Below are 23,753 nucleotides of genomic sequence, written 5' to 3' on the forward strand. Positions count from 1 at the left end.
CCAGAACCTAATCTTTAGGGACCAAGATTGGGGGCACCTAGTACTTCTGGAAGCGAGGCTACACGCATCGTACCAGGGCAACACTTTCCAGGAGAAGTTCCCCAAACTGGCAAGAAGGGAAAAAGTCAAAAGAGGTGCAGAGTCTGCTCAAAGAGGGGGTTAAGGAAGGACACAACATACCAATGCGACACGTGTCCCGAAAAACCAGGGCTCTGTATGAAAGATTGTTTTCGAATTTATCATACATTCCTTAATTTTTAATTTACCCTGATGCACTCCGCACAGCTTATCCCCCTCATCTTTCCCTTCTGAGCCCTGCCGTGTGCCCAGGCAGCTAATAACAGCCACATGTAGGGTATTGCCGTACCCGGGAGAACCCACATTACAGCTAAAGGGGTGTATATCTCCGGTGGCGCATGCTGGGCACACTATATCGGACACTGACATGGAATATATATATAGAAAATTACAAATCTCACTCTGCACCATCTGCTGCGCATTATCTTTTACACAGTACCTGTGGGGTCAAAATGCTCACTACACCTCTAGATGAATGTCTTAAGGGGTGTCGTTTTTAAAATGGGGTCACTTCTTGGGGGTTTCAACTGTACTGGTACCTCAGGGGCTTCTGCATACATGACTTAGCACAAGAAAAGCTCCAGTAGGCCAAATGGTGGTCCTTTCCTTCTGAGCCCTGCTATGGGCCCAAACGGCAGTTTATCACCACAAATGGGGTATTGCCGCACTAAGGACAAATTGGGTAACAAAATGGGGTATTTTGTTCCCTGTGAAAATAAGAAATTTTGATTAAAAATGACATCTTATTGGAAAAAATGACATTTTTTTAATTTCACAGTCCAATTCAAATAGGTACTGTGAAAAAACTGTGTGGTCAAAGTGATAACAACAACCATAAATGAATTTCTTGAGGGGTGTAGTTTCCAAAATGGGGTCACTTCTGGTGGGTTTCCATTGCTTTGATACCTCTGGGGCTCTGCAAATGCGACATGGCACCCGAAAACCAATCCAGCAAAATCTGGACTCCAACAAACACATAGCGCTCCTTTCCTTCTGAGCCCTCACATGGGCCCAAATGGCAGTTTATCACCACAAATGGGGTATTGCCACACTAAGGACAAATTGGGCAACAAAATGGGGTATTTTGTTCCCTGTGAAAATAAGAAAGTTTGATCAAAAATGACATCTTATTGGAAAAAATGAAATTTTTTTAATATCACAGCCCAATTCAAATAGGTACTGTGAAAAAACTGTGCGGTCAAAATGATAACAACAACCATAAATTAATTCCTTGAGGGGTGTAGTTTCCAAAATGGGGTCACTATTGGGGGATTCCTACTGTTTTGGCACCTCAACACCTCTTCAAACCTGGCATGCTGCCTAAAATATATTCTAATAAAAAAGAGGCCTCAAAATGCACTAGGTGCTTCTTTGCTTCTAGGGCTTGTGTTTTAGTCCATGAGAACACTAGAGCCACACGTGGGACATTTCTAAAAACGGCAGAATCTGGACAATACATATTTAGTAGTATTTCTCTGGTAAAACCTTCTGTGTTACAGAAAAAAAATTAATAAAATTGAAATTCAGCAAGAAATATGAAATTTGCACATTTCACCTCCACTTTGCTTTAATTCCTGTGAAATGCCTGAAGGGTTAAAAAAAACTTTCTAAATGTGGTTTTGAATACTTTGAGGGGTCTAGTTTTTAAGATGGGGTGTTTTATGGGGGTTTCTAATACATTGGCCCCTCAAAGCCACTTCAGAACTGAAGAGTTACCTTTAAAAAAAGGCTTTTGACATTTTCTTAAAAACATGAGAAATTGCTGTTTATGTTCTAAGCCTTGTAACGTCCGAGACAAATAAAAGAATGTTCGAAAAACGATGCAATTCTAAAGTAGACATATGGGAAATGTGAACTACTAACTATTTTGTGTGGTATAAACCTCTGTTTTACAAGCAGATGCATTTAAATTCTGAAAAATGCTATTTTTTCAACATTTTCTCTACATTTTGCAATGTTTCACCAATAAACACTGAATATATCAACCAAATTTTACCATGAACATGAAGCCCAATGTGTCACGAGAAAACAATCTCAGAATCGCTTGGATAGGTTTAAGCATTCCGACGTTATTACCACATAAAGTGAAATATGTCAGATTTCAAAAATGGGCTCTGAGCCTTAAGGCCCAAACTAGGCTGCGTCCTTAAAGGAACAGTGTCATCACAAATAATTTTTTTATATGTTAAAGATGTTAGTGCTTTAATAAAAACGTTTATTTTCATTTGTGTGTTTGTGTTTTACTGTTTCTTATTTTTACACTTTTTCTTCCCTATGGGGGCTGCCATTTTTTGTTCCATTTCTGTGTGTGTCGATTAACGGCACACACAGACATGGAATACGGCAGCCACAGTCCCATAGGGACTGCGAACGGCTCCCGTCCCATTGACTGCCGTGTACGGCGTCTGTGTGGGAACTGCGCATGCGCCGCTCCCACACAGTCCTATTCGAAATTGGCGCCGTCCGGCGCCATTTTCCTGTGGACCGGAAGTCGCGGCCGGACAGTAATATTACTACTTCCGGTCGCGGCTTCCGGACTTGTGCACATGGAACAGCGGCAGCAAAGGGAGCGGACGGGCCGGAGGGAGCCGCGGCGGCAGGAGCAGGTAAGAGATTTCAATGTATGTTAGTGTTTGTGTGTGTTTACTACTGTATGTAAACCTACTACACTGTGGGTTACCTCAAAAAATGGCGACACACAGTGTAGGAGGTTAAACCTTTCAAACCCCTCGTTTATCCCGGCACTAGCCAGGATAAAGGAGGGGGGGATGCTGAGAGCTCACTAGAGCGAGGGCTTTTAACCCAATGTTGCAATGCTGCAATTTTGGGAACAGCTCCATCTAGTGACCAAAAATGGGTAGTATTATAAATTAGAAATAATTTATAATATTACATGGACTCGTGCAAAAAAAAAAAAAAAATTTGAACAATGTTTAATCACCCACACACTAAATGTTTAATTTTTAAAAAAAAAACATGTTTTTCTGGCAACACATTCCCTTTAAGGGGTTAAACCATATTTGAAAGAGGCCTAAAGGGGTTTTCTCACTTTTATGGGGTTTTCCAGTCCCATAAAATGAATGTCCTATCCTCAGGATAGGCCATCAACATGTGATCGGTCAGAGTCTGACTCCCGGCATCCCCACCAATCAGCTGTTTCAATGGGGAAGCAGCGCTCATATGCGCGTTGCCTCTCCCTTCATTTCAACTGCTCGTACTGTGAATCGTCTACACACTTGTAGCAGCGGTTCACAGTATTAAATGCCTTCTCCCATTCACTTCAATGGAAGAAAGCTGTAATACTGTGAACCGCCACTACAAGTGTGTCGGTGATTCACAGTGTGAGCAATAGAAATGAAGGGGAAGCAGCACTCGTACAAGCGCTGCGGCTCCTTCAAAACAGCTGATCACAGGGGTGCCGGGAGTCGGACCTCGACCGATCGCATATTGATGGCCTACCCTGAGGATAGGCCGTTATTTTATGGGACTGGACCACTTTTAAATATTTACACCATACCCATAAACGCCTCATAGGTGGTTAGTTCATATAGCTATTAATCTTAGTATGGGTAGATATTAATCAGATATTATGCCCATAGCTAATTGGACATTTAGGGACAGTATCAGATGTCCTGTTTAAAATTGTAAGTGCTTTAGTGAGTATATTTACTAGGTGAATATAACGTTTCACTGTAAGATGCAGAATATTTGAGATGTTCAGAAATAAAAAAAAAACTGCATCATTATTTCCATGTGTACAAAAGAAATTAAGTTGTATTGTAAAACTTTTATCCTTTTCATTTTTTGGTCTTTGCTTTTGGTCGATCTCCAGAACTCTGGAATTTCTTTAGATCCGAACAAAATAAGACCTGGGAAAAAAAAAATTAATTATTTATTTTAAAGTGACATTAATTCCAGGGTGCTGTACATAAAAAATACAGAAGGGTTTAAATACATAACATGAGACAATACAAAAAGAACAATAAACATTGTAGCAATGACTGCGAGGTGGTTTGTAAGCCAAAAGTGTCCATTTTACAAGTTCATGTCTGGATACCATTTTTTATACAAGGTATTGAAAAGAGTAGGCTACTATACATTTCAGAACCAAAAACCTTGTTTTATAATAGAAGTCAATGACAGTTGGATCCAAACATATATGTTTGCACAGTATACGTTTGGCTTAATCTGAAGAAAAATAGGAAATAGAAGTTAACTGTATGGAACTGAACACTTATTTTTTCAGCAGATGAGTTCGATAGAGCTATCAAAAAAGTGTACAATTTCATTCCTTTTTATTTTTGCAGTACACCATCCTTATCCCCAATAAAAAAAAATATATGGCTGGCGAAGAGCACAAACTCTTTCAAAAGACCGCAAAGGAAAGTGCAGCCACTACGCACGCTACCCACTTGCCCTCCCACTAAATAATGAACTCTAAAGCCTTCAGTACATTTTAGACAAATATATTAATAGGAATGTAGTTATTATGTGTGATATAATTCTATAATAGACACATGAACTTACTCCTTGGGCCCATCCAGCATAGGTACCCCAGAGACTGCGAAAATAATCTCCTGAAAAACAAGTTTATTTACAGTCAGTTTTTATTCCACTAGAAAAATTAAAAGAAAAATCAAACATAAAACTAAAAACTGTATAAGACAAATAGTGAAAACAACAATTTTGTTTAAATAAATCAATACCTTGAGAGCACTGCCTGTCAACTAACCATTTTATGTGCCATGTGCCTTGCGCTTAACAGCAGTGCCCTGTAAATCGAACCACTGCATTCTCAAAACTATGAAATTCAGTCAATAAAATGGATGCATTCACTATTTACTGTAAAACACACACTAGATAGACAGATGGTTCCGAATGAATCTTGAATATATGTTCTCACCAATATTCCGGTAAACCCGCTCGGTGAGGGTCTTGTTACCCTGACCAAGCTGAGGTAAATAGTCTCTTTTTGCAATCTGCCAGACATGAGTATCCACAGGTAGAGCCTCGGGTTTATCTAGAGCCATCAAGCAAACACAATCTGCGACCTAGAAGAATATAACCAATGTAAAATCAAGTTTGTACCCTAAAGATACTGCTGTAAATTTGAAATGTCCAATCCTATGCTTCCCCCGCAAATAAGAACCCTCAGATAACTATTCTACATGTAGCTTGACTGATACTGTTTTTTTTTTTAATTCAACTTTTTTTATTAAAATGTTTGTAGTAGCATAAGAAAATAAGCAAAAAAAACAAAAATCGACCCAGGCAAGTCATACATCCATAAAGGACGTCCATATAAGCATACATGGTAAAGTTATAAAACACATTCACTCAAAAGCCCAATTTCCTGAAAGAGAAAAACATCAAACTCCAGGGGCAGATTTACTATTCAAAATGTTCCATACTTCCATAAGGTCCCGATACGGCAGTGGTACCCAATCAGTGGCTCAGGAGCCACATGTCGCTCGTGACCTCCAGCTGTGCGGCTCGCCATAGGAGCTCTCAGTTATTGGCATATGCACTAGTTACAATACGACACCCAGACTTAAAATATTGCAGATATCCTAAGCAGTTTTACAGTACACTAAAATATCACGATTTCTTATTTCCCCTTATTAAAAATGTCCCTTCTTCATTTTTTAGAATTATTGTGGCTCCCAACCACCACTCAAAGTTCAATGTGGCTTGCAAGGTGCAAAAGGTTGGGGACCTCTGCTATATATGGCATATCATCTCAAACCCCATATGTATGGGCACCTTACTAGAGCCAAATGTATGTCTCAAAAAATGTCGCACCTGAAGGTAGTTTTAAATGTTTTTATCTCAGGAAGTTACAATTGAATAATGAAGTGGGAGAAAGATTGCTATTCCAGGGTGGAAGCATTTATGATATCCGCTAGACAACAAATACCCGCTGCTGCCCACAGCCTTGCCATACCTGGTTGACTACTGTCTGGAATGGAGAAGGTAAACAAACAAAAAAAGTCATAGAAGTGTTTTCAGACATGAGGAGAAAGCGTCCACATGTCCCCTGTAAATTTCTTGGGGTCTGATAACTGCTGTGTTGCCCCACAATAGCAAACTAGGGTGTATTGGTGTCATAATTTCTCAATCCATTTGTTAAATGCCATTTAAGAAGCCTAGGGGGGAGTACATCTCAGGTGTACAGCCCAGTAGTATTTGAGAATCGATAAGCCCCTGTAAGTCCTATCTGAGAGCAAAACCTTTTGGGAATCCCAAGCCTTCATGAATAGCAGAAGTGATACATCTGGACAAAGAATCCTGAGAGATGAAGTATTATTTGGGCATTTTACAATTTTTTACCAACACCACCTATAAAAGCCAATGCTCTCCAATCTAAGACTCTGTTCACACAGAGTTTTTGCAGACGGAAAAATCTGCCTCAAAATTCCTTCAGGAATTTTAAGGCAGATTTTGACCTGCCGGCAGAACATTTGCCGTGTTTTTTTGCTTCGACATTGACTGCAGCGGGCAAAAAATGCAACGAAAAACACTTTCTATGCCTCCAATTGATATCAATGGGAGGTCAGAAACGGAGACCCCCGAAGAAAAGGCACGTCACTTCTTTTTCCCTTTAAAATCAATGGGAGGCGATTTCTGGAGTTTTTTGGTGCGGTTTCCGATGTGGTTTCTGCATCAAAACAGCGCCAAAATACTCAGTGTGAACTAACCCTAGTGCAATGTGGAGCAATAATTGGGGCACACTGCAAGACTGAAGTTAACACTGGGACATTTTTTTTTTCTTTTAATCCATTGAAAGATATAAAGAAGCTATTGAAGAAGACTCCAAAATACCTACAGGAGGCTGTGTACGTTTTTAATTATTTATAAAATATTGAATTTAATTCTAATAAAATGTTTTGGCTTTTTATAGCAAAGAAGTGGCAAAATGTTTACTCCAAATCTAATAACCGCAAAACAAGTAATGTACTGGAAGTGAAATATAAAAATAACACAATTTTAGTTCAGGCAATGATCATTTTTATTACTTGAGCTTGAAAGATAAAATATCATACTCACTTTGGCTCCCACACCTGGCAGGGCACATAGTGCAGACTTCGCTTCTTCATAGGGAGTTAGACGGAGGGTGTCCAGCCAATCAGGAACTTGCTTCTGTAAAATTGCCCGGGCACTCTCGCTGACAAACTTTGCTCTGTAACCAAAACCCAAATCTCGCAACTTTGCCTCAGTGTCATCAGCTGCAGAGTAAACACAAGTGGATATTACGTTTACATTGAGAATAAACATGATGATTTGTATAGAAACACATTACTAGAGAACACTGCGTATAGAATTACAACAGATGACGACAACTTTTGTAGTTATCATCTTTAAAGGGGTTGAACACTACTGATCTGTGGGGGTGCGACACTCGGACATCACACCGCTAAGCCACTCCGGCTTCCTCCAGGCACCGGATGTCCATGCCAGAAGCAGATAGCTCCGGTCATGGAATAGTGGCCAAGCTGCAGTACTGCAGCTCTGCTCCAGTGGCGTAACTACCGCCGTAGCAGCTGTAGCGGGGCCCGCGGCATGAGGGGGCCCGTGTCGCCCGCCGGCACGGGCCCCCACCATGGCCGGATGCTCCGCTAGCAGCCGCTATGGCTGCTACAGCGCGACGCCACTAAACACTACGGCAGAGCAGGGAGGTATCTCCCCGCTCTGCCATTAAACAAAAGACATGTATCCTCTATCCACAGGATAGGGGATACATGTGTGATCGCTGGCAGCGATAGGGAGAACGGGGGAATGGAAGTCCCCTGAAGTTCTCCATCACAATCCTCGGAATTCCGGGGTCTGTGTCGGCAGCTCCGTAGAAATGAATGGAGCACCGGTCGCACTTGTGCGCATGCGTGACCAGCGCTCCTTTAATTTTTATTGAGCTGCGCAGACGCCGGAAGTCAGAGGTTAGTCATGGAGAACTTCGGCGGACTTTCGATCCCCCATTCTCCCTATCGCTGCCAGCGATCACACATGTATCCCCTATCCTGTGGATAGGGGATACATGTCTTTTGTAGGACTCACTATAGGTCAGATTTTCTTGGGGGGTTGGGGCTGCATGGCGTTACCTACAAGGGGCCTGTATAGCGTTATCTACAGGGGGGGGCTGTATAGCGTTACCTACAGGGGGTGTCTGTATAGCGTTACCTACAGGGGGGGCTGTATGGCGTTCGCACCATACAGCCCCCTCTGTAGATAACGCCATACAGCCCCACCTGTAGATAACGCCATACAGCCCCCTCTGTAGATAACGCCATACAGCCCTCTGTAGATAACGCCATACAGCCCCCTCTGTAGATAGCGCCATACAGCCCCCTCTGTAGATAACGCCATACAGCCCCCTCTGTAGATAACGCCATACAGCCCCCTTTGTAGATATCTACAAAGGGGGCTGTATGGCGTTATCTACAGGGGGGACGCTGTATGGCGTTATCTACAGGGGGTCTGTATGGTGTTCTCTACAAGGGGGGCAGTATGGCGTTATCTACAGAGGGGGCTGTATGGCGTTATCTACAGGGGGGCTGTATGGAGTTATCTACAGAGGGGGCTGTATGGAGTTATCTACAGAGGGGGCTGTATGGAGTTATCTACAGAGGGGGCTGTATGGAGTTATCTACAGAGGGGGCTGTATGGAGTTATCTACAGAGGGGGCTGTATGGCGTTCTCTACAAGGGGGGCAGTATGGCGTTATCTACAGAGGGGGCTGTATGGCGTTATCTACAGGGGGATGTATGGCGCTATCTACAGAGGGGGCTGTATGGCGCTATCTACAGGAGGGGGCTGTATGGCGTTATCTACAGGGGGGGCTGTAAAAAAGGCACTATCTACAAGGGGGGGTTGTGTGACACCCAGGGGAGGGGGGGCCCCAGTCAAAAGTTTGCTATGGGGCCCAGTCTTTCCTAGTTACGCCCCTGCTCTGCTCCTATTCAAGTGCATATGAGCAGAGCTGCAGCACGGCCGCTATGCAATGTACGGAGCCAACTGCTTCTGGCTCTGTACGTTGCATAATATGCCATAACATCCGATGCCTGCAGGCCACCGAAGCAGATGATCAGTTTGGGTGTCGGACCTGCACCAATGGTATACTGATCACCTATCCTGTGGATAGGTCATCAGTTGTCCGGTAGTGGACAACCCCTTTAATGAATGTAATAGGACATTTAGCCGAGTATATAACACTGGTACACACTAGGGGTCACTTGGGTACTATATTGGCATTAAACATTTTTTAACGCAAGGTAAACTAAAACCATATGCAAATAAGAACAACTGCCTGATGGTAACCAATCAAAATATAGACTTTTTTTGTATGGTCTGACTATGGGCAACCCCCATTTTTTCCATATGCACTAGTTTTCATCACTTTCCCCCTTTATCTTCTACAAAAACTTTACAATGTATATAACTGATAGTATATTATTTATTATAATAATATGAAAGGGTGCTACAGACAGTTCATTCTATACTGCAGTAGCCAATGAAGAAGTCTGTATTTCTCGAACTGTATGCACTATCTTTATTGTGACCTCAGTTTTGTTTGTTCCTGTTGAACAACAGCAAGATTTTGTTTTCTTAAGGTGATCTAAATAATTTAATTCTAAAAAGAAAACCACTGTACAGGTCACACTGTATGCAATTTTAAAGAGGCTCTGTCACCAATTTATACGTGCCCTGTCTCCTACATGATCGGTGCTGTAATGTAGATAACAGCAGTGGTTTTTATTTTGAGCAAGTTATGAAGAATTTTAGATTTATGCTAATTAGTTCTTAATAGACAACTGGGCCAATCAGCGTCATACACTTCTCTTCATTCATGCCCAGCTTGTTTCACTGCACAGCGTGATCTCGCGAGATCACACTGTGACGGGACTTCCTCCCACATGTTCTTCATCGGAGCCATGGAAGACTGAACAGACATCGCCTCCAGCCGCTGCAAATTCGGATAAACGTCCTGGCACGGCTGGAGGAGATGTCTGTTGACTCTTCCATCGCTCCGTTGAAGCACCTGTGGGAGTAAGTCCTGTCACAGCGTGATCTCACGAGGGCTGGAATGAAGAGAAGTGTATGACGTTGATTGGTCAGCGTCATACACTTCTCTTTACAACGCCCAGTTGGTCATTAAGAAACGAATTAGCATAAATCTAAAATTGTTCATAACTTGCTCAAAAATAATCGTTTTTCAAAATAAAAACCACTGTTATCTACATTACAGCGCCGATCAGATTATGTAGAAAATAGGGCACTTATAATCTAGTGACAGAGCTTCTTTAAGAACAGAATAATGATGTCGACATTTCATTTTGCAGCAAATACGAGACTGGTATCACCCTAAATACGATGCTCCTAGTGGCTGGTTTGGCAGAGCAGCAAACATGGCCTCCTAATAATCATTCAAGGCATTTAGGGCTCCCTCGTTGTGGAAGCGAAGAGCTGATTGGGTAGAGTATCGTACGCAGACTTGAGCAACTTGGATATACTGAATGTTTAGAAGAAACATATCAACTTTACCACTCTACAGCTGTGGGATATCTATAATAAACTTTTAACATCATTATACTGTTTCTAAAATCAAAATGGTCATAATATGGGGAATCTTGTTTCTTGCTCCTGCCTGGACATCATTTGAGACCATCAATTATGTTGTAGTTTGACCATCATTATACAAATTAAAGAAGTTTTCCCACTAGTACATAAATATATAGAACTTATACATTTGTAGCACTGTCCACTTAGCAATGTGTTATCTTCATTAATGTGTAGCCAGTCAGAGGAAGACTGGCATGTTACCTGCCTGCCAGTGCCTGAAGTGTGGGGAATGAATAGTACTCCACCAAGTCAAGTTGGCATAGTCTTTTTCCCAGAGCAGTGCACAGCCGCTCAATCATCCCTGTGATGCGAGAGATGTGGTTGTTGGAGGTGCAGATGAAAGAGAAAAGGCATTCTACAGGATCTTGACGCAAAACTCGAATTCCTAGAAGACAAAAAATGCATAGTCATGCCCTAAATCTGGAAAACACAGATTATACAATAAATAAATGGGTGAAGACAGTTTATTTGAACAATACCTGAATTTTTTTGTAAGTTGTGGATCGGTCATAATACTATGCTGCCCTATGTAAGGGCAGCATAGTATAGGGACAGATCCGCTCTACTATTAGCCCAAACTACACAAAAAAATATTGTGCCATTTAGCTAATAGACCCTTATAAATAATACAAGTGTAAGTATCCGTATAGAAAGATTGTCATAAGAAACTATACATCATGCACTAAATAATCTCCCTTCCTCGTAACATTATCAGAATACTTGGCAATATGTAATAGAAATGCACTTCCTTTTTCAGAATTCAGAAAAATGGGATTTACCTTTAGGAGTCATAGTAGTGCATTAGAACAATTTCTAAATATATTCCTATTTCCAAATCTCGAAGTAGGAATGATCTATGGCATGAAAAATGCTGATATAGCATTTTTTTAATTATTGCTGGGTGACATGGGGAAAAATTTAAAAATTAATGTCCTGAATATTACCTGGAAATTCCTTAGCTACTTTGAGAAAGTTCTTGTCCGACTCTCCCCAATGATTGTAGAGTTCACAGAGACTGACATGCAACTGGAAGTAATCGTGTAAAATGTCGCTGTCTTTCTTACAGTCAGTACTTAGAGAGTCATTATCTCCAACAACCTCCTCTTTTTCGCGCTTTATTGGTTGAGAGACGGTATGGGGCAGCTTTCGTTTTGCAGTCCTCCTCTGAGTTCCCTTTTCCGAATCACTATCTGTTGTGCCCGGGCTGGGATACACTGTGTACCACAAATGGTCATCTTTCTGAGTCAGAGTCCACACCCGTCCACGTAATACCCCTGTCCAGTACCCGGGACTGCTTTCTCTCCACCTAAACGTTTCATGATAAACAAAAAAGGTAGATGTAATTCAGAACTTTTCAATCAGCCGATACAACACTCATTTTACATGTGCCTTTGTTTTCTACATTGCAAACCACATTTATAAAAACTGGTGAATACAAATTGGAGTAGTTTCTTAAAGAAAACGGTTGGATTACTGCTTTTGTTTTCTGACTGGCTCTACCAAAACTCAACTGTAATCTGTTAAGGAAGGAGAATGGAGTAAAAGCAGCCATTTTGTTGGCTTTACAAGCAAGCATCCGTGAAATACACTAGTTATCAAAAAGAATTCTATTCGCACTTTTTTCCAGTTCTCTCTATCCAGTCAGCAATGTAAACAATAAAGTATCCACAAGACGAAAAGACAAACCCAAAAGCTAAAAAACGCTGTGTTAATAAAATGGTGAAGTCTTCCAGTTGCAAAGAGATTTAGCTATTTATTGTGACAATCACAATACTAATACCGCTCAAGTATATATTTACAGCACTCACCATTGACACTTTAACGTTAGCTATCCGCCAATCCCCAACTATTAGAGGTATCTCTCGAGGCTCCCTAGTTGAGAAAGTCTCCCTAAACGCTGTTGATACCCTAGTTGATGGCTGATGATGGTCCTTCTCTAGCTTCTACAGTTTCATTATTGTCTACAGCATATCCCTGTTTACATGGCGAGATGTGCCCACATAAAGGATCAGAGAATTCGACAAACGAGCATTTACTCATTTGTCAGCTGATCGCTGGGCATGTTACACAGGCTGATGAACGAGAACGAGCATTCGAAGGCGAGCCTGCTCGTCCGATCACCGGCCCGTGTAAAAGGGCCAATGGTCACTACTACACAGTTTTATTTAAAACAAGTTTAATCCTTTAAAGGGAACCTGTCAACAAGTTTTACCCCTATGAAATGTTCCCACCACGCTGTAACACACGTAAACCTCTTTCTAAACTTATGTTTTATGGCCTAATTTCTGTAGTCGATAGCGACCGTGGCAATTAAGTGGTTTGACAGATGGAGGGAACTCCCTTTGACACCCATCGGTGCCCTATGAATGTGATCGTTGGCCACCAATGGGTTGCCAAGGCTAGCAAAGGCTCCTGGGGCCTGCCATGGCTGTATGCCCAATAGGCCGTGTCAATAAACTGCCTGTCAGTTTTACAGGCAATAATGTTTTGGCATACTAAGGCCTCATTCACACGACAGGGTCCGAGTGTCGGCCAGGAAAATCGGCCGTTTTTCCCGGCCGGTTTGCATCCGTTCCGATTCTGTTACGGGCCGTGTTGCCGTTTTTACCGGCCGATTTGGACCTGATTTGCATCCGGTTTTTTCCCTGACCGTTTTTTAATCGGATGAATTTTTTGCACTTTACTTATTTTTTTATTATTATGGTCTGTCCCTCAAAGGTCAAAAAAGACCTTTTTGGAACTTTTAATATTTTTTCTTTCTTTTACACCAGGCTTTTCCCCTGTAACTGGGGCTGCACAGCAGCCCCAGTTACAGGGGAAATCAGCCCTCTCATAGTGACGATTGTCACTGACCCAGCAGCAGTCTGCCACTAACGGCACCCGGCGATCATGTGACCAGTCACATGATCACCGGGAGGAATAGAGACAGCGCCGCTGCTGCGGTCTCTATTCCTATACACAGCGTTCATTGAACGCGGTGTAAAAAGACATCGGAGAAGACAGAAGCAGCGAAAGCTGCTTCCATCTTCTCCTCAGGGTCCCCGGCAGTCTCTGACAGCCGGAGACCCGACATTCAGCTGCCCGATCGCGCGGGCAGCAAGTTAAAACCCGAGCCGTAAAAAGTCTATGGCTCGGGTTTTAAGGACCCGTCCCTGACCGCTGGCCGTAAAAACACAGCCAGCGGTCGGGAACCGTAACAAGCAGGGGAAGGGAGCCAGCGCAGCGCTCCCTTCCACCTGCTGTAAACTCCGGCCCTGCCACACAGTATCACCAGCGTAGCCATTCGTCCGAATGGCATCAACTCCTCCTCCTCACATGCACTCTGCGCTGTGAGGAGGAGAGAGTGAACGAGCGACGGTAGACCCGGCCATCACTCGGGACACATTCCGGTGATGGCCGTGTATTACCCGGCCCCATAGACTTCTATGGGAGCCGGGCACCCGGCCGAAAATAGGGCATGTCCCATTTTTTGACGGACGGTTTTCCCGGCCCGTCAAAAAATCGGTCGTGTGAATAGCCCCATTAGAGGTCTATTATTCCTAATGCAGCCGGGTGCCGGCCGATTTATGAACGGCCGGCACCCGGCCGGGAAACCCTGTCGTGTGAATCCCGCCTAAGGGATCAGAAGATCGCATTAAGCAGTCCCTAGTGAAACTTAAAAAAATATTTAGGAAAGTGAAATAAAGTTTATTAAAAATAAAAAATAAAGTGCACAGTAAAAAAAAAAAAATACAGTTTTTCTAAAAAAAAAGTAGTTTTATTTTCTAAATGTATAAACAAAAAATACATCTATGTAGTATTGCCACAATTGTAATGACCTGCGGAATAAAATTTATTTAAACCAAAGCATGAAAGCCGTACAATAAAATGCAAAAAAACAACGGCGGTTAATCGATATGTGCCATGTACCCAAAAATGGTACCAATACAAACTACATCCCGTCCTGCAAAAAACAAGTCCACATATGACTACATCGATAAAAAAGTTATGACTCATGAAATGTGGCAATGCAAAAACAAATATATTTTTTTAAATGGTTTTTATTTTGCAAAAGTAGTAAAATATAAAAAAACGATACATACTTAGTATCGCCATAATCGTACCAACCCAGCGTAAACTTAAACGGCGTAAATTTAAACGACAGAAATTTAAATCGCGAAACAAATAATGACTGAAATGCTGTTTGTTTTTTTTTAATTTCCCCCAGAGTTAATAAAAGTTAATCAACAAGTTCTGTGTACCCCACATCGTGCTATACAACTCATCCCACAAAAAAAGTCCCTCATACGGCCAATGAAAAAAAAGTGTTCATTTTCAATGGGACAGCGCTGCGATATCTTGCACAGCCACAAAAGTAATGGCGTGTTCAAGTACGAACAGGAATAAAGTCCGGAGTAAACAATGAATAGGCTGCACTGCTCGTAAAAGCGTCGCAGCCCCTTAAAACAGCTGATTGGCAGGGGAGCCGATCTAATATCGATGTCCTATCCTAAGGATAGGCCATCAATTTTAAAATCCAATAGAACACCTTTACTGCCAGAATAGGCTTGGTACGTAAGGGGTTAATATCATCTTCTAAATAAACTCTATCAACTGAAATTGTTGATTCAAATTCCGTTTCAGTGCAGTTATAATATTTATCAGGAATATATTTTATTTAGTGGAATACTTAATAAATAAAGATATATTCTAATGTCTTCTTTCTACATTTAAATTTAAAAAAATCAACCCAAAAACTAAAAACCTACCGAAAAGACTGACCACCTGGCAGAACAAAATCCAGGCGAAGTTCAGTGAGATGACATGGTATTGAGCGCCAGAGATGAGGGCAGACTGAGAGAGATGTGAGGTGTTTCATTCTGTAAGAATCACAAACAGGAATTAAATGGTTAGGATATATTCTATATAGGGATGTCACGATACCAGAATTTGGACTTCGATACCGATACTTTGTGTAGTATTGCGATACTCAATACCAAAAAGATACTTTTGCCAATAATAATGAAAAAAAAGTTCTTCCATTTTCTGATGTGGGGCACGAGGTGTGATGAAATTTTGAACCTCCATGTGCCTCACATTAATAGTAATGAACCCCATCATGTTCCTCAGTCATAATGGATAACATTGGGTTAATGTGTGAGGTACATGATGGGGTTAATTACTATTAATGTGAGGCACAATTTTTATTTTATAACAGCATAAACATGAATGACGCTATAAATGTGTTATTACGGTTGCAACTATACCGAATGTGTATATTTTATGTATAGACTTATTTTAATTTTTATTGTAATGTGTTTGTGTTTTTTTTTTATTTAACATTACTTTATTTATTTTTTAACTTTTTTATTTTTTAACTTTAAAGTGGCTCTGTCACCACATTAGAAGTGCCCTATCTCCTACATAAGGAGATGGGCGCTGTAATGTAGGTGACAGTAATGCTTTTTATTTAAAAAAAACGATCTTTTTTCACAACGTTAGGAGCGATTTTGGTTTATGCTAATGAGCTTTCTTAATGCCCAAGTGGGCGTACTTTTACTTTCGACCAAGTGGGCGTTGTACAGAGGAGTGCATGACGCTGACCAATCAGCGTCATACACTCCTCTCCATTCATTTACACTGCACTAGCGATATAGATATATCGCTATGTGCAGCCTCATACACAAGCCCTAACATTACTGTAGTGTCCTGATAATGAATACACATGAAATCCAGCCTGGACGTCAAGAGTCTCTTTAATGTACTGACATATCTATATACTGATAGTACACAGGCAGTTGTTAGGACATACGGTATGGCCCTCGATCGCGTCATAGGCATTCCCTGTGACGCGATCCAAAGGGCATCCCCCCTTCTCATTTTCTCTGATCTCCACCGTTATAGAGCGGGGCTGCGGCTGTGTAATACGGCCATTGCCCAGCTCCTGACAATAAGGGTATGTTCACACGAGGGCGTCCGTTACGGCTGAAATTACGGGGATGTTTCAGCCTGAAAACATCCCCGTAATTTCAGCCGTACCGGCATGTGCAGGCGCTTGAACGCCGCGTCCATTACGGCCGTAATTAGCGCTGCTATTCATTGGAGTCAATGTATAACGGCTCCAATTACGGCCAAAGAAGTGACAGGTCACTTCTTTGATGCGGGCGTCTATTTACGCGCCGTCATTTGACAGCGGCGCGTAAATATACGCCTCGTGTGAACAGACAAACGTCTGCCCATTGCTTTCAATGGGCAGATGTTTGTCAGCGCTATTGAGGCGCTATTTTCGGGCGTAATTCGGGGCAAAAAACGCCCGATTTACGTCCGTAAATAGGCCGTGTGAACATACCCTAAGTGCGCGCGCGGTCAGCATGAGGTGATGCGGCCGGCGCTGCACTAATGAACGGCGGTGAAGGCACTGAAGACAGAACATGGGGGTGTTTTGCAGTGCGTCTGTCATGTTCTGTCTTCAGTGCCGGCGCTCATTAGTGCAGCACTGGCCGCATCACCTTATACTGTCCGCACGCGCACTTCTCAGGAGAGGGGCAATGGCTGTATTACACAGCCGCAGCCCCGCTCTCATACATTCATGTATTACTATACGAAGCCGTGCGGCCGCACAGTTAGTATTGAAATAGATGAAATAACGGTATCGAACGGTTTGAGGGTGCACGGTATCGAAACAGTATGAAGTTTCGATGCATCGTGCATCCCTAGTTCTAATGTGTACTGCACTGACATATAAACATATTCCAGAACATTATGGTAAAAACATAAAGATCAGTGATCAAAATGAAACAAAAAAAACAAACAACAGATAAAATCTCCCTGTAAAATTAAGTTTATTACATATATGTTGCAGGATACCAAATAGTAAAAATAGTATTCTTGTAGCACACTGTAAAATAGATTAATACCGTCTCAGCGCAGCCAGTTTAAACGCTATGTAACCTTTGATGGGCATTTTTTTTTTAAAAATGATTTATACTTTTTTTAGATACAGCTGCTCTATAGCCTGTATACAGAGCAGCTGTATGTAGTGCTAAATCCTACTCCCAACAGGTCCACGGGACTGACGGGTTCAGTGTCAGCGGGTCCTGACTGACGGATTCAGGTCATTGTGAAAGATACAGCTGCTCTGTATGCAGAATACGGAGCAGCTGTATCTCAAAAAGTAAAAATAAAAACTAATTATAAAGTTACATCAATCACACGGACTGACCTATTAAAAAAAAAAAAAATGCACATCAAAGCCTGACGATTATATATATATATTTTTTTTTAAAAACTTCATCCCTGCCTTCCGAGAGCCATAACTTTTTTTTATTTTTCTATTCACGTAGCTGTAGTTTTTGCAGCACGAGTCATATTTTTTAACAAAACTATTTAGGGTACATATATATAGTATTGCTTAAAGAGGCTCTGTCACCAGATTTTCAAACCCCTACCTCCTATTGCAGCAGATCGGCGCTGCAATGTAGATTACAGTAACGTTTTGTTTTTTTCAAAAACGAAAATTTTTGGCCAAGTTATGACCATTTTTATATTTATGCAAATGAGCCTTTCTTAAGTACAACTGGGCGTGTTTAAAGTTATGTCCAACTGGGCGTGTATTATGTGCGTACATCTGGGCGTTTTTACTTGTTTTACTAGCTGGGCATTGTGAATAGAAGTGTATGATGCTGACGAATCAGCATCATCCACTTCTCTTCGTTACCACCCAGCTTTTGGCAGTGCACAGACACACAGCGTGTCCTCGCGAGATCACGCTGTGACGTCACTCACCTCCTCCCACAGGAACTTCATTGCGTCGGATGAGCGAGGACACGCTGTGTGTCTGTGAACTGCCAGAAGCTGGGTGTTAACGAAGAGAAGTGGATGATGCGGATTCGTCAGCATCATACACTTCTATTCACAACGCCCAGCTAGTAAAACAAGTAAAAACGCCCAGATATACACACATAATACACGCCCACTTGGACATAACTTTAAACACGCCCAGTTGTACATAAGAAAGGCTCATTTGCATAAATATAAAAATGGTCATAAAAAAACGTTACTGTTATCTACATTGCAGCGCCGATCTGCTGCAATACGAGATAGGGGTATGAAAATCTGGTGACAGAGCCTCTTTAAAGAGACTCTGTCACCACATTATAAGTGTCCTGTCTCCTACATAAGGAGATGGGCGCTGTAATGTAGGTGAAAGTAATACTTTTTATTTAAAAAATCGATCCTTTTTCACAACGTTAGGAGCGATTTTGGTTTATGATAATGAGCTTTCTTAATGCCCAAGTGGGCATACTTTTACTTTCGACCAAGTGGGCGTTGTACAGAGGAGTGTATGACGCTGACCAATCGGCATCATGCACTCCTCTCCATTCATTTACACTGCACTAGCGATATAGATATATCCCTATGTGCAGCTACATACACAAGCCCTAACATTACTAGTGTCCTGATAATGAATACACATGAAATCCAGCCTGGACGTCATGTGTATTCAGAATCCTGACACTTTTGAATCTTTTCTGTGAGATTCCAGCAACGGATACGAAATCTCGCGAGATCACGGAGGTAAACGAGATTTCGTATCCGTTGCTGGAATCTCACAAAAAAGATTCAGAAGTGTCAGGATTCTGAATACACATGACGTCCAGGCTGGATTTCATGTGTATTCATTATCAGGACACTACAGTAAGAAAGCTCATTAGCATAAACCAAAATCGCTCCTAACGTTGTGAAAAAAGATCGTTTTTTTAAATAAAAAGCATTACTGTCACCTACATTACAGCGCCGATCTCCTTATATAGGAGATGGGGCACTTATAATGTGGTGACAGAGTCTCTTTAAGTTTAAAGAGGCTCTGTCACCAGATTTTGCAACCCCCATCTGCTATTGCAGCAGATAGGCGCTGCAATGTAGATTACAGTAACGTTTTTATTTATGAAAATGAGGCTTGCAAAAGTACAACTGGGCGTGTTTAAAAGTAAAAGTACAACTGGGCGTGTATTATGTGCGTACATCGGGGCGTTTTTACTACTTTTACTAGCTGGGCGTTCTGACGAGAAGTATCATCCACTTCTCTTCAGAACGCCCAGCTTCTGCCAGATCACGCTGTGACGTCACTTCCCCAGGTCCTGCATCGTGTCAGACGAGCGTCGGCCACATCGGCACCAGAGGCTACAGTTGATTCTGCAGCAGCATCAGCGTTTGCAGGTAAGTAGCTACATCGACTTACCTGCAAACGCCGATGCTGCTGCAGAATCAACTGTAGCCTCTGGTGCCGATGTGTCCTCACTCGTCTGACACGATGCAGGACCTGTGAGTGATGTCACAGCGTGATCTGCCAGAAGCTGGGCGTTCTGAAGAGAAGTGGATGATACTTCTCATCAGAACGCCCAGCTAGTAAAAGTAGTAAAAACGCCCCGATGTACGCACATAATACACGCCCAGTTGTACTTTTAGGGTATGTGCACACACACTAATTACGTCCGTAATTGACGGACGTATTTCGGCCGCAAGTCCCGGACCGAACACAGTGCAAGGAGCCGGGCTCCTAGCATCATACTTATGTACGATGCTAGAAGTCCCTGCCTTGCTGCAGGACAACTGTCCCGTAGTATAATCATGTTTACAGTACGGGACAGTTGTCCTGCAGCAAGGCAGGGACTCCTAGCATCGTACATAACTATGATGCTAGGAGCCCGGCTCCCTGCACTGTGTTCGGTCCGGGACTTGCGGCCGAAATACGTGCGTCAATTACGGACGTTATTAGTGTGTGTGCACATACCCTTACTTTTAAACACGCCCAGTTGTACTTTTGCAAGCCTCATTTGCATAAATACAAAAATGGTCATAACTTGGCCAAAAATGCTCGTTTTTTAAAAATAAAAACGCTACTGTAATCTACATTGCAGCGCCTATCTGCTGCAATAGCAGATAGGGGCTGCAAAATCTGGTGACAGAGCCTCTTTAACTTATTTTTTTGGGTGAGGAACGGGAAAAAAAAGCAATTCTGCCATTGTTTTTTGTTTACGTCATCCAGTGCACGGTTTAAATAACATGTTAACTTCGTCATAGGGGCCGTTAAGAGGGCGACGATATTTTTTTAACACTTTTACAAAATAAAACCACTTTTCATGGAAAAAACGTTTTTATTTTATTGTATACATTTTATTTTAATGAACTAATTATATTTTAGTCAAACTAGGGGACTTTGCAATGCGAGAACGCTTTGGTATATGTAGTATACCAAAGCATCAATGCCTTTCAGTGTAAAACTGCCTAGTAGGCATACAGCAATGGGGTTAGACGGGCAGGATCGGAGACAACGTCTGTTTTCAGTCGGCACTTGCTGACAGCTCCTGTGCCCATGCTACCCCATGGACGTAACTGTAATTTGCATGCATGTTCTGCTAAAATGGACGTAATTACATCCATTTGTGGCAAGGGGTTGATCACATGACTTATGAGCGTTGATTATGAAGGCGGCCTTCTTGAGTTGTTACATCAGCAGCTCCAGAGATTTACTTTAGACCTGGTTCTGTTTTTTAAGCTTTTCCTGGATCCAAGAACTCCATGTCTCTCATTCATACTCTTCCTCACTCCTGGTTCTGGATTTCAGGGAGTCTCAATGTTCCCTGCAGCCTGTAATCCTAGTTGCTCAGTGGATTATTTCATCAATGTTCGATTTACACTAGAAGGCGGCAATGCTAGAAAAGCGACATGAAACGTCTGCAATCGAAGACGACATGTTTGGCCAATTATAGTCAATGGCCAACCACGTGGCCACCAAAAAAAAGTAGAGCTAAGGTGCCACGACCGGAAGGGTCATGATGCTTTGCCACCTAGTGTTCAGTAGTGGTCACAGCGCTTAGACCCAGATGCCATATCCTGGCAATATGTCACCAATAACGTAAGCTGACGGCTTTGTCCATTACTTGAGTATGAAGGCTACCCACAACCCTGTAGGACATATGCCCAGCAGTGACTCCATCACGTAACTCAACCATCCACACAGAACAAGGCATCCGCATGCAGGCTATAACCCACTGACCGACACGTGGTTGTAATCTCCTTCTATAGAAAGCATGGATGAATCAGCCATCTATGGGAGACTACAACCACGTATCATTCTACTTTATATCAGAAGACTGACGTGTAAGCGTTACAAAGAGACCATTTTGGGGAAAAGAACATAATACACGAGCGAATCCTATTACCTTTCATTTAATACATCGTTACACCTAGACATCTGCTACTTCCCGTTCTCGGTAAGGACCTCCCTACGTCATCACAGCATGTGACTAATCACCTGACTTCTACAGTCACGTGGTGCGGCTTTAGCGCGGGGAACCGAATGGTTGCTGCCGCTGCAAGCTGCAGTGGGGTTGTGTAATGTGAGGGTTTGGTCGGCGTGTGGACATTGATGGTGTGACCAGGAGCGTGATAAGAATGGGCGGATTTTGGGATACATGCGGCGATACGTGGGGATTAGGGGTGCGTGAGGCGATATAGCGGGCATAAGGATCCTGTTTAGGGGGAATGTTAAGAGGTCCATGTAGCAATTTTGGGGGGTACAAGCAACATTGAAGTGAAGGGTTTGCCTGTGTTCATGGGGGGGGGATGATGATGATGTATGCAGAGATTTCAAAGGTGCAAGCAGCATGGTGAAGAGGACAATTTAGCATACATCCCAACCGTCCCGGTCGGCCGGGGGTATTTCCCCCGCATCTGAGGGGTTAAACGTGTGAGATCTCTACTAATATCGATCTCATCCAGCAGAGCAGGGACGCTCCCAGCCCTCAGCTGCCTCTAGCAGCTGAGAGCAGGGAGATTTGACAGCTCCCTGCTCTGTTTACTTATAAAAAGTCTATGGCATCGGAATAAGGCCCGTTAGTGACCAAAACACGATGGGCCGGTCACTAACGGGTTAAACGGAAAGCAACGGTTCCATTAGAATTACCATTGCTTTCAATGGTAATTCTCTTGTATCATTTGCTTTCCGTTTGTCTCCGTTCGCTAAGTTTCCGTTTTTTTTAAAGGAAACAAAATTGTAGTCTGCAGAACTTTTATTTCCGTTCAAAAGAACGGAAGGCGAACGGAGACAAACGGAAAGCAACTGATACAAAAGAATTACCATTGAAAGCAGTAATTCTAATGGAACCGTTGCTTTCCGTTTAACGTATCGATCCTCTCTTCCTCTGACGGAAGAGAGGTAAACGTATATTAATGCTAGTGTGAAAGAAGCCTAATACAACTAAGATATTAATAATATTTTTAAAAAAACAACCCTACTAAGCTTTGAACCAGCAACCTTCCATACGTAAGGCAGACAAACTGACCACTACACTATAGAAGCCGTCATACTTGTGGAACAGCAGTAGTTGAGACTTTATTGAATAACGACAGGCACTATCTCAGTCTATCCTGCCGGCACCGTCTGTCTGTCTGCTGCAGTGGGGGTGGTAACTGGTCAGAGACTCACAGTCAGACTGGCTGCCGCATGCAGTGTGCACTGGGAGTGACTGTGAGACTCACCAGTCACAGCCCCGCTTGTAGCTTTCCCATGCTAATTAAAGAGGCTCTGTCACCAGATTTTGCAACCCCTATCTCCTATTGCAGCAGATCGGCGCTGCAATGTAGATAAGAGTAACGCTTTTTTTTTTTTTTTTTAAACGAGCATTTTTGGCCAAGTTATGACCATTTTTATATTTATGTAAATGAGGCTTTCTAAAGTACAACTGGGCGTGTTTAAAGTAAAAGTACAACTGGGCGTGTATTGTGTATGTACATCTGGGCGTTTTTACTTGTTTTACTAGCTGGGCGTTGTGAATAGAAGTATCATCCACTTCTCTTCACAACGCCCAGCTTCTGGCAGTGCAGACACACAGCGTGTTCTCGAGAGATCACGCTGTGACGTCACTTCCTGCCCCAGGTCCTGCATCGTGTCGGACGAGCGAGGACACATCGGCACCAGAGGCTACAGTTGATTCTGCAGCAGCATCGGCGTTTGCAGGTAAGTAGCTACATCGACTTACCTGCAAACGCTGATGCTGCTGCAGAATCAACTGTAGCCT

General features: G+C 42.5%; 1 protein-coding gene across 1 annotated transcript; it reads right to left on the reverse strand.

The window, feature by feature from the left end:
* Positions 1-3,866: 3,866 nt before the first annotated feature.
* On the reverse strand, positions 3,867-21,971 carry OGG1 (8-oxoguanine DNA glycosylase). The gene is given in 8 exon segments (XM_075851134.1): positions 3,867-3,947; positions 4,606-4,655; positions 4,982-5,129; positions 7,126-7,304; positions 10,898-11,077; positions 11,637-11,998; positions 15,441-15,551; positions 21,897-21,971. Coding segments are annotated over 8 exon segments (1,143 nt in total). The 5' UTR covers positions 21,929-21,971.
* Positions 21,972-23,753: the final 1,782 nt, after the last annotated feature.

The sequence above is a fragment of the Rhinoderma darwinii genome, chromosome 2 (assembly GCF_050947455.1).
Source record: "Rhinoderma darwinii isolate aRhiDar2 chromosome 2, aRhiDar2.hap1, whole genome shotgun sequence".
In the NCBI taxonomy this organism is placed as follows: Eukaryota; Metazoa; Chordata; class Amphibia; order Anura; family Rhinodermatidae; genus Rhinoderma; species Rhinoderma darwinii.